The sequence below is a fragment of the Spermophilus citellus genome, assembly GCF_964194105.1.
Source record: "Spermophilus citellus genome assembly, chromosome: 9".
NCBI lineage: Eukaryota > Metazoa > Chordata > Mammalia > Rodentia > Sciuridae > Spermophilus > Spermophilus citellus.
Window position 1 is genome coordinate 6,222,024 of NC_138191.1, and position 11,246 is coordinate 6,233,269.

At 57.9% G+C, this 11,246-nt stretch overlaps 1 protein-coding gene across 3 annotated transcripts; it reads left to right on the plus strand.

Moving 5' to 3' along the window:
- The first annotated feature begins 31 nt into the window (after nucleotides 1–31).
- On the plus strand, nucleotides 32–11,190 carry ADAM15 (ADAM metallopeptidase domain 15). 3 transcript variants are annotated; one of them, XR_014023471.1, is made up of 22 exons: nucleotides 32–247; nucleotides 1,405–1,511; nucleotides 2,136–2,212; nucleotides 3,047–3,125; nucleotides 3,281–3,357; nucleotides 3,441–3,633; nucleotides 4,609–4,674; nucleotides 4,775–4,843; nucleotides 4,919–5,088; nucleotides 5,438–5,522; nucleotides 5,988–6,136; nucleotides 6,221–6,395; nucleotides 6,654–6,746; nucleotides 7,061–7,365; nucleotides 7,453–7,648; nucleotides 7,899–7,976; nucleotides 8,874–8,946; nucleotides 9,114–9,252; nucleotides 9,626–9,695; nucleotides 10,282–10,356; nucleotides 10,745–10,944; nucleotides 11,066–11,190. XR_014023471.1 is itself a non-coding variant. In XM_081305521.1 (21 exons), the coding sequence occupies exons 1-21, from the start codon at nucleotides 169–171 to the stop codon at nucleotides 10,859–10,861; spliced, it is 2,472 nt and encodes an 823-aa protein (XP_081161647.1). In that variant the 5' UTR covers nucleotides 32–168; the 3' UTR covers nucleotides 10,862–11,048. The 3 variants fall into 3 exon arrangements, 2 of the variants coding, with proteins under 2 accessions (XP_081161647.1, XP_081161648.1); XM_081305521.1 differs by lacking the exon at nucleotides 11,066–11,190 and having other exon boundaries at nucleotides 10,745–11,048; XM_081305522.1 differs by lacking the exons at nucleotides 10,282–10,356; nucleotides 11,066–11,190 and having other exon boundaries at nucleotides 33–247; nucleotides 10,745–11,048.
- Nucleotides 11,191–11,246: the final 56 nt, after the last annotated feature.

An 11,246-nucleotide genomic window follows, 5' to 3' on the forward strand; every position in this document is an offset into this window, starting at 1 on the left:
AGGGCGGGGCCTCGGGCGGAGCCTGGCTCGCGGCCGGGAGGGAGGGGGCGAGGCGGGGCCTGGTGGCCGTGCGGCTCGTGTGGGCGCAGCGAGCAGACCCGGCCGCCGCGGTCCCTCCGCGCGCGGTCCCGCACCTGCTGCCCTCGCCGGGCCGGGGGCGCCGCTGCCATGCGGCTGGCGCTGCTCTGGGCCCTGGGGCTCCTGGGCGCCGGCAGCCCTCTGCCTTCCTGGCCGCTCCCAAATATAGGTGAGTCCTCCACCAGGAATAGGTCGAGGGGCGGACGGGGAAGAGGTTCAGGGAAATCTGGAGGCTTCCGAGTGCTAGGGTCAGCCGCAGAGACCAGCCCGAGAGCGGCCTGCCTGGTTGGCTGTCCCGGGCCTAGGGCCCCGTGACTTGGCGATGGAGGGCAGAGAGGAGGAGTGATGCTGGGGTCCCCCGCCCGGTCGTCCTTGGCGATGTCCCGATGTCCCAGCAAACACTTTCCGACTCAGATACAGGCACCGAGGGGCCCTCCCAGTGCCCCCCTGGGGATCATGGAAAAGGGTCGCTCCTCCCCAGGACTGACGTCTTCGCTCTTCTGGGGCCTAGCTGACAGTTCCACCCAGTGCCAGGCTGACGAGTGGGCACGGTGCGTGGGGTTTAGTAAAGAGGATCCTTACCAGTCCCTCATCCCAGGCCTGGGCTTCAGGCACCCGTCACCCTGGTGCTGTTGCCACCAGAAGCCAGTCTGAGCGGGAGGGGCCGGGAGGAGCCAGGAGAGGGGAGCACTGGCCAGGAAAGAGGCTGGACACCAACTCCTCCTTGGAACTTTCACTTCCCACTGCTGCCTTGGGCCGGGGGCCGAGAGGGCAGGCGGGGGTGGAGTGTCCGGAGGACAGAGGGCCATTGGGAGGGGGGATGCTGCGGGAGGAAGCGGAGGCTGTGGGGAGCGGGTGTGTCAGACTGGACATGAGGGGTGTTCAGGGAGGCCAGGGTGTTTGCACTGCTCACCCAGAAATGGGCGTTCCCGACATTGCCAATGTGAAGGAAGGGGAGGGCGAGTGGGCATCCTGCCACAAGGCTTCGCCTAGTCCAAAGAGGGCGTTCTGGACAGCGGTGGTGTGTGGCGGGGGTAGGGGAAGAAGTGGGAACAGGGGAGGGTCCCTGGGAGAACCAGGGATTGGCCAGAGGGGGACAAGGAGGGGCCACAGGCTGGACAGGCTGAACTTCTTTCTCTGGGACTGGTGTATGGGTTGGTGGGTGGCAAGCGCTCATCTGGAGAGGAGGCACCCTCCCCCCCACTATTTTTCTCTAAGTTCCGGTGTGCAGTGCGACAGCCCTTGGGACACAGAGGGCCTTGGTGTGCTGGGAGCTGGTGGGTCTGGGTAAGGACTCCCTCAGCCCTCTCCTGGGAAACCCTGCAGGTTTCATGGAGGAACAGCAGGCCAGACCAGAGAGGGCCCCGAGTGGGCCCTCAGAGCCCCAGATCCTTCAGGACAAGGCCCCTATTGGCCTAGCAGAGGTGTTTCAGGTGAGCATCCTCTAACAAACATACACCCCATCCGACCCCAGCATCATCAGGTGTCTCAGGACCAAAGCTTGGCTGAGGAGCCAGTAAGTGACCTCATTGTAGCAGGTCCACTGCAGGTCCCACTCCCTCCCCCACCACACCCCAACACCTGGCTTCACTTATCTCCTTTTTCCCTCTATGCACATCTGTCTGCCTCAGCTCCACCCAATGCAACCGTCTCCTGAGGGAATTTCTGAAGCCAAACTTGCTTATTTTGTCTCATGTTGTCAGTTTTCTCAGTGGGGGAATTTGGAAAGGGTAAGGGCTTCACCCCCCCCCCCGCCTTCCCCTCCATTCTAAAGCTGAGTCAGAGGAAGGGCTGAGGCCTGTGCTGGGTCCTCAGTGATGCTTCCTCTCTGGGCAGGAAGCCGAGAAGGGGCGGCTTAGATACCTTCCTTGACCTCCCCACACAAACCCCCAGAACAATGCCCCAGGCCAGGCAGGGCTTCCTGGTCCCTCCCTTGGGATCCCCCCCACCAGTGACCTAATCATTGGTGCCCTCCTGACGGCTTGAGGTTTTCTGGCTAGAGATGGTAGGCGTCATGGGAAGGGCTAAGAAGATGACATGTTTTCTGGTACCCACAGACTGGTCTGTCTAAGTCCATGAAGATCAAAGTGGAGCTGGACGGTGACAGTTACATCCTGGAGCTGCTGCAGAACAGGTAAACCGGCAGGATGATAATAATCACACGGAACTACTTGTGCAGCATTTACCATGTGCCAGACACTAAGTGTCTGCACTCGTGGGTCCTCAAAACCACCCTGAATTGTCCTCATTTTACATATGAGGAAGTCAAAGCACAGAGAGGTTAAATAACTTGCCTAAGCCGGGCATGGTGGCACAAGCCTATAATCCCAGCGGCTCAGGAAGCTGAAGCAGGAGGATCACGAGTTCAAAGTGAGCCTCAGCAACTTAGCAGGGCACTAAGCAACTCAGTGTAACCCTATCTCTAAATAAAATATAAAAAAGGACTCAGTGGTTAAGAGTCCCTGAGTTCAATCCCTGGTACCTAATAATAATAACAACAACAACAACAACAACAACAACAACTTGCCTAAGATCATGCAGCTAGTATGTGTCAAAAACTAGATTGGGACTGACAACAGTGGTACACGACTATAATCCTAGCAGTTCGGGAGGCAGTGGCAGGAGGGTTGCAAGTTCAAAACCAGCCTCAGCAACTTATCGAGGCCCTAAGCAACTCAGTAAGACCCTGTCTCTAAATAAAAATATAAAAAAGATCTGGGGATGTGGCTCAGGGGTTAAGTGTCCTGGGTTTGATCCCTGGTACCAAAACAAACAAACTAGAGAGGAACCCAGATACCCTGACAGAATCAGGGGGTCAACCCCTATACTCTGCTCCCTCGGGGAAGGTGGGAGTTGGGGACACTGCCTGGCCCTCCAGTCCCCACTCTACTGCCTTAGGCCTCTGCTTGTCACTGTACCATCCTGTGAGACACCTTGGACACTGCCATCATTTTTCTTCACTCCACAGGGATTTAGTCCCAGGTCGCCCAACCTTGGCATGGTATCAGCCCGATGGCACTCGGGTAGTCAGTGAGGGACACACTCTGGTGAGTCAGGTCCTCCTGTGCCCTGTTTCTGGCCTGGATGAGGAAGGGGGGGAAGCACTGGAGGGTGGCAGCCTGGACATCTTGGTTAATAAGTCAAGACCTCTGTGTTCCGTGCTACCCTCCCTGAGAGTGGCACCGATGTGTCTCTGCTGCAGGAGAACTGCTGCTATCAGGGCAGAGTACAAGGCCATACCAGCTCCTGGGTCTCCATGTGCGCCTGCTCCGGGCTCAGGTACCGTGGCTGGAGTCCCTGACAGGAAAGAGGACACCAGGCCTGGAGCTCAAAGTTTCTCTCACTTCTGTTTCATTTCTTAGGGGCTTGGTGGTCCTGTCCCCAGAGAGAAGTTATGTCTTGGAGCTGGGGCCTGGGGACATTCAGGGTCCTCCCATTATCTCCCGGATCCAAGACCTTCGCTTGCCAGGCCACATCTGTGCCTTGAGCCGGAATACCCCTGTGCCCACTCAGGCTCCACCAGGGCAGCCCCTGGGACAACGCCATATTCGCCGGGTAAGGAGGAATGGCAGAAGGCTTGGGCTTCGGGTGTCTTCAGGGCTGACCCCAGCCCCCCAGAGTTCTGTTCCCGGCAGCTCTACTGATGGAGCCCTTTCCACATGCCAGGCACTTTGTGAACAGTGCTTCACTTACTCTTCCCAGCAACTTTAGGAGGTAGCAAGAGCTCTACCGTAAAGGAGGAAACTGGTTCAGAGGGGTTAGGTGATTGCCCAAGGCCTCACCACTAAGAAATGGTCTCACCAGGATCCAGAAGCAGGTGTTCAACTCAAACTCCCCACTCGTTACGATTCCATTTACAGAGAGCTCTCACTTGGGTATAGAAAATACACAGTTACCAACCAGACAGCAATAAAACATAAAACAGGTCCTGACATGTTTGCTTTATAGAGTTGTTGTGAAGATTAAATGAATCTGTCTATCATCCATCTCCATATATATGTACAGCTTAGCACCATGCTTGGCAAATGGTATTACCACACAGTCGGTATTTATAGCATTTATAGTGCCAGCATGTATGTATTTATGTGGTACTGGGGATTGAGCCCAGAGACACTTTACCACTGAGCCACATCCCCAATCCTTTTTGGCTTTTATTTAGATACAGGTTCTCCCTAAATTGCTTAGGGCCTTGCTGAGTTGCTGAGGCTAGCCTTGAACTTACAATCCTCCTGCCTCAGCCTCCTGAGTAGCTGGGATTACAGGCATATGCTACTGCATCTGGCTAATATTTATTTGTTTTTTAATAATGTTTTTTTGAAAAAAGCACTGAGTTTAGAGCTACAAAAGCAGGGCTGTACTCCCATCTTCCTAATCGACTTCTTGGTCTACTTTAGGCAAGTCTCTGTCCTCTGTGGCTCTGCGGGGTTCTTTGCCCCCTTCAGTGGAACCACAAGATGGGAGTGGACACAGCTTGGTTGGCCCTGGAGCTACCAGTAGATTGACCCGAGGCACCCTCCTTTCTGTCCACAGCACAAGCGAGACGTGGTAACAGAGACCAAGATTGTCGAGCTGGTGATTGTGGCCGACCATTCAGAGGTGAGCCTGCCGGCCTCTGCCGTCTCCCCTGCCGGCCTCTGCCGTCTCCCCTGCCCTCCGGCCACCTGCCATCTTTCACGGTAATTTCTCGTGGCCACAGGTCAGGAGGTATCCCGACTTCCAGCGCCTGCTGAACCGCACACTGGATGTGGCCCTCCTGCTGGACATGGTGAGTCCGGGGCTGGCCAGGAGCCCACAGCCCCCGACGGTGGCAAACCTCCTCTGAGCCTCAGTTCTTCTCCAGTTCTTCCAGCCCCTGAATGTTCGGGTGGTACTGGTGGGCCTGGAGGCCTGGACCCAGCACGACCTGATAGAGATGAGCCCAAACCCAGCTATCACTCTGGAAAACTTCCTCCACTGGCGCCGGACAGACTTGCTGCCTCGACTGCCCCATGACAGTGCCCAACTAGTGACGTAAGCCCCCATGCTCAGTGTGACCCTGGCCAAAGTCACACCCTTTCAACTTGATACCTCAGGTCCTGCAGCTCTGACCCCCATGGTTTCTGTCTCTGATTATTTTTTTGGTGGGGGGTGGGTACCGGGGATTGAACTCAGGGGCACTCGACCACGGAGCCACATCCCCAGTCCTATTTTGTATTTTATTTAGAGACGGGGTCTCACTGAGTTGCATAATGCCTTGCTGTTGATGAGGCTGGCTTTGAACTCGCGACCCTCCTGTCTCAGCCTCCTGAGCCGTTGGGATTGCAGGCGTGCACCACTGTGCCCCGCATCACCTCTGACCCTTGACCTCTTGGTTCCACAGTGATATTTCTTTCTCTGGGCCCATGGTGGGCATGGCCATTCAGAACTCCATCTGTTCTCCCGACTTCTCAGGAGGTGTGAACATGGTGAGTTATATACAAGTCTCTTCTCCTTTCCCAATTTAGTTTTTCCCAAATACGGAACCATTTTTCACTGAAATAATAATGAACCATTATTCACTGAGACCCCCCTACAAAGTTGGCCAACCTCAAAGTCATGGAGGATGAAGCCTCTGCTTGTCAGGAAGGCAGCCCCTCACCTGTGGCCAGTACTTCAAGGTGCAGCCCACACCTATGAGGTCTTCCCATTTCTAGGGGGAAAGCCAAGGGATTGCTGAGCCCCAAAGAACAGAGGAGACCTCCAGGGGGGCAGAGCTGAACCCCAGTTTCCGGTCACCCATGCCTGAACTTCAGAAGAATTAAGGAGGGGGACCATGCCCACTGAGTGCCCAAGAGGCCCATGCAGCGAGGACAGGAGCAGTCAGGGCGGGCTGGGCACTGTGTGGGAGCCAGGCTAGGGCCTGACCTGGGGTGCCCCCTTCCCACTGGCAGGACCACTCCATAAGCATCCTGGGAGTCGCCTCCTCGATAGCCCATGAGTTGGGCCACAGCCTGGGCCTGGGCCACGATTCACCTGGGAGCAGCTGCCCCTGTCCAGGTCCAGCCCCAGCAAAGAGCTGCATCATGGAGGCCTCCACCGAGTGAGTGGCCACAGGATGCGGAGGGGGAGGGGGAGGGGGAGGCCGGGAGGGTCCTCCGCCCCAACCTTCCTTGCCCCTCCCCAGCTTCCTGCCAGGCCTGAACTTCAGCAACTGCAGCCGGCAGGCCCTGGAGAAAGCCCTCCTGCAGGGGATGGGCAGCTGCCTCTTTGAACGGCTGCCCAGCCTGCCCCCTATGGCCCCCTTCTGCGGAAATATGTTTGTGGACCCTGGCGAGCAGTGTGACTGTGGCTTCCCGGATGTGAGCCCCTCACCCAAAGCCTTGCCCACTCACTTCTGCGCCCTCGCCCTGGCTCCTTAGCCCTCTCCCTGCCTTCTGAGTTCCTCTGTGGTTCTGAAGGGACTTCCCTGTCTGCAGGATCAGGCCATGGGTCGCGGGCTTGTAGCTCTCCTGCTGGTGGTTAGGGCAGGCTGCTGGGTGTGCTGTCTGGGAGATGTTGGGGGTAGGCTCTCAGGCTCAACCTGCTGTGATGCTTGGTCCCTCTGTACCCTTGCCCAGGACTGCACAGATCCCTGTTGTGATTACTTCACCTGCCAGCTGAGGCCAGGGGCACAGTGTGCATCTGACGGACTCTGTTGTCAGAACTGCCAGGTAAGCCGGACACAGTGGCACATGCCTACAATCCCAGCCACTCGGGAGGCTCAGGCAGGAGGATCATGAGTTCAAAGTCAGTCTCTGCAACTTAGAGAGGCCCTGTTTCCAAATAAGACATAAAAAGGGCTGGGGATGTGGCTCGGTGGTAAAGCACCTCTGGGTTAAATCTCCAGTACTAAAAAATAAAAGAACTGCCAGGTGTAGACTGGCTACCCAGAGCTCACCTGCAGGGGGCAGGTAAAAGGGTCCTTCTGATCCCCAGGCCTGGCTGGATTTTTCCAGTTGCACTGATGCTCACCCGCCCTCCACAGCTGCGCCCCGCCGGCTGGCAGTGCCGTCCTGGCAGAGGGGACTGTGACTTGCCCGAGTTCTGCCCAGGAGACAGCCCTCAGTGCCCCCCGGACATCAGCCTGGGGGACGGCGAGCCCTGTGCTGGTGGCCAGGCTGTGTGTGTCCACGGGCGCTGTGCCTCCTATGCCCAGCAGTGCCAGTCACTCTGGGGACCGGGGGCCCAGCCCGCCGCGCCACTTTGCCTCCAAACAGCCAATACTCGGGGCAACGTTTATGGGAGCTGTGGCCGAAGCGCCAATGGCAGCTACATACCCTGCACCCCTCGGTAAGTGGGGAAACCCGGCCCCTGCTCTGGGTTTGTGGGTGCCTTCGCCCCACTCCCTGACCCGGCTTGCCTTTCTCCCACCCTCAGAGACGCCGTTTGTGGACAGCTTCAGTGCCAGGGGGGCAGGACGCAGCCTCTCCTGGGCTTAGCCCAAGAGCTACGCTGGGAGACGCTGGAGGCCAACGGGACTCAACTGAACTGCAGCTGGGTACACCTGGACCTGGGCAACGACGTGGCCCAACCCCTCCTGACTCTGCCGGGCACAGCCTGTGGCCCTGGCCTGGTGAGCAGCCTGGGTGGGCAAGATGGGTCAGAAGGGACAAGCAGTGTCTGGGCTTCACTGTCCACCAGTGTAAAAGGCACCGACTGCACAGAAACCACATTCTTACTGTGGGTTGAGCAAGTCTTGTCTTCCTGCTGAGCCTCAGTTTCTCCATTTGTAAAAGAAGGTGTTGGCCTCAGCCTGGCTGGGCCCGGGCCTCATCAGGCTTTGTGAGAAGTGTGATCTTTGCTCTTCTCCACCTCTGGGGCAGGTGTGTCTAGACCACCGATGCCAGCCTGTGGATCTCCTAGGAGCACAAGAGTGTCGAAGCAGATGCCATGGACATGGGGTAAGCTGGCTAAAGGGGAGAAGGGAGCCTCCAGCGGGGAGAATGAGGGCTCTGGAAACAGACATCTACGCTGGGCACAGTGGCACACAGCTGTAGCCAGCAACTTGGGAGGCTGAGTCAGGAGAATCGCAAGTTTGAGGATAACCTCAGCTACTTAGTGAAACCCTGTCTCAAAATAAAAAATAAAAGGACTGGCATGTAGCTAATGGTAGAGCAGCCCTGGGTTTGATCCCCAGGACCAACACACACACACACACACACACACACTCTCTCTCTCTCTCTCTAAAAAACGAGGGACAGGAATGATTTATTAGGTTCCAATCTTTGCTCTGCCACTTTCTAGCTTTGTGACTGGGGCAGGTTATTGACCTCTCTGAGCTCAATTTCCTATTCATCAACTAGGCATAATAAGCCAGGCGTGGTGGCACATGCCTATAATCCCAGAGGCTTGGGAGACTGAGACAGGAGGATCGCAAGTTCAAAGCCAACCTCAGCAATGGCGAGGTGCTCAGCAACTCAGTGAGACCCTGTCTCTAAATCAAATACAAACAAGGGCTGGGGATGTGGCTCAGTAGTTGAGTGCCCCTGAGTTCATTCCCCGGTACCAAATAAATAAATCAGTAGGCATAGTAATCATGCACAATTCCTGGGCACTGTTACCCGGCGGCGCGTATGGAAGCCTCCAGCACAGTGCCTAGCATACTGAACATGCCCCACAGTGTTCATCTGACCCAATTTCCTCTGCTATGGATAAAGATCCCCTCTCCTGGGCGCTGGCTCTCTCTTCCCATCATCCCCAGCACACCTTCCCCTGGGAAAGTCTGAGATCTTGAAAAACTGAAGGAGGGAAATGGTCCCAGAACGCAGAGCCCATCATGGCTCACCCTGTCCTTCTAGGTCTGTGACAGCAACAGGCACTGCCACTGCGAGGAGGGCTGGGCACCCCCGGACTGCACCACACAGCTCCGAGGTAGCTTGGGAGAGGGCAAGTGGGAGGGCAGAGGGGCTCATCCTTTCCAGTGCCCTCTGCCTGGCCCCTTGGCCTTCTCTGACCTCTTCTCTCCACTCCCTGGCTCTGCTCCCTCCTGGATAGAGCCCTCAGCCCTGCCTACATCTAAACCCGGCCTCCCCCCACAGCAAGCAGCTCCCTGACCACGGGGCTGCTCCTCAGCCTCCTGCTGTTGCTGGTCCTAGTGCTACTTGGTGCCAGTTACTGGCACCGTGCCCGCCTGCGCCAGCGACTTTGCCAGCTCAAGGGATCCAGCTGCCAATACAGGTACAAGCCTCGCTTCCCTGCTAACCACGTCCTTCAGCTAGGGAGATTTCTGAAGCTTGCCCTACCTGGGCACCTGCCACTGCTTCTGAGCCCCAGTCCCTGAACTTGCTGATCACCACCTTCCCTACATGCACCCTATAACTCTTCGCCTCTCAGGTGGACCCCCTGTGGAAGAGCTGGGGTGCTGGGACCATTTCTCCCAGGGCTCCAGTGCGGGGTAAGGGGTCCCTCCCTCAGGCTGACCAACTTCTCCCCCACACAAAGCTGATCTCCAAAAGGGCTACAAAGGGTTAACCTCCCCCAGGGGTGGCTGATGGGTGGCCAACAGGGTCTGAGATGGGGTCCTCACCCCTCTGCCTTTCCTCATGCTCAGGGCAGCCCAATCCAGTCCCCCTGAACGGCCAGGACCCCCCCAGAGGGCCCAGGTGTTGCCAGGCACTAAGGTGAGTCCTGGATGCCCCAGGAAGAGGGGGCCGGCCTTGCCTGGCGTCCAGCTTGGGCAAAGTGGCTGATGGTCGGGAGACAGAGCTTCGAAGGGTCTAGACCCAGGGAAAGGCTAGCGTTGCCCAGAGTCAAGAGTCAGGCCGGCCTTCCCATCTGCCCTCACCCTGGCTGCCAGCCGAGAGCCGCTAAGCCTGGAGTGGGGAGCGCCGTCACCTAGCTGATGGCTTTGAGAGGTGAATCTGTTGAAGCCTCTCACAGTGACCCGTGTAGGGCGCAAGGGGGATGGTGCCCTGAAGGGCCTTCAGTGTGCCAGGAGCTGACAAGCCCCAGTCACCTGTGTAGAAGGGCTGGTGAGTGCCTCTGGTCTGAGTCCTCTGGCTCTGACGACAGGAATGTGTGTGTGGAGGTGACCTGCATGCCCACTTCACCGCTCGTCCCCCTCTGCATGCAGCTGAATAACTGCATGCCAGCTCCCATGCCCCTGGGGCCCTGGCTGCCCCTGCCTGGACACTAACCCTCTCTGCCCTCATCTGTCTTTCTGCCCCTCCTCCCCACTCTGTGCCTGTCACTCCTCTGGCCTCTCAGCAGGTTAGTGCTCTCGGCTTTCCGGCCCCCCCCTCCAGGCCGCTGCCGCCTGACCCTGTGCCCAAGAGACTCCAGGTAAATCTGGGCCGGGCCCCGCCCTGGCCCAGAATAGGTGGGAGGCTTGGTCCCCAACTGCAGTGCTCATCCCTGCTCCCTGCCAGTGGTGCTCTCCGTTAGGTGACCAAGGCTGAGCCCCAGAAGCCGCAAAGGGTGAGCCTCCTGCCTTGGTTTCTACCACCATCTGGTGGTGAGTGGCGGGACTGCAGCCAGTCAGGGATTCCGCGGCTGACTCACACCTTCCTCAGGCTGAAGCATGTATCTGCTGGCATACACCTAAGTCCCCTGCATGCCCCATTCTCCCCTGCCCCCGGCTGCCTTTGCATGTTTTTCTGAACTCCTCTGGGGAACTTGTGCATGCCCACTGCCCCTGGCTGTACTTAGCCACTGCCCTCTCTCTGTCCAGGCTGAGCTGGCTGACCGACCCAATCCCCCCACGCGCCCTCTGCCCGCTGACCCGGTGGTGAGGCGCCCGAAGGTAACAGTGGGGGGAAAGAAGGGCACAGCCTCTTCCCCCACCTAGGGCTGTGGTGCTGGTGGCCGTGGCGAGATGCCCCCCTCTGTGCCTGACGGCACATATCCCCGTGGCTCCTTTAATGGTGACAGGTTTGTTTGGAGACAAGGGTGATTTCTGGTGCTGACCCCAAGCTGGTGCTCCCCAGCACCAGTGCGATGGGGGTGGGCAACACGACGCGCACCAAGCCAGCTCATGTCTTCCCTCTCTCAGTCTCAGGGGCCTACCAAGCCCCCACCCCCCAGGAAGCCACTGCCTGCGGACCCCCAGGGCAGGCGCCCTTCGGGTGACTTGCCTGGCCCAGGGCCTGGAATCATGCCTTCAGTGGTCCCCTCCAGGTAGGTGAGGAGGGGGTTGCTGACGATGGGTGGACAAGGTGAATGATCTGGGAAAG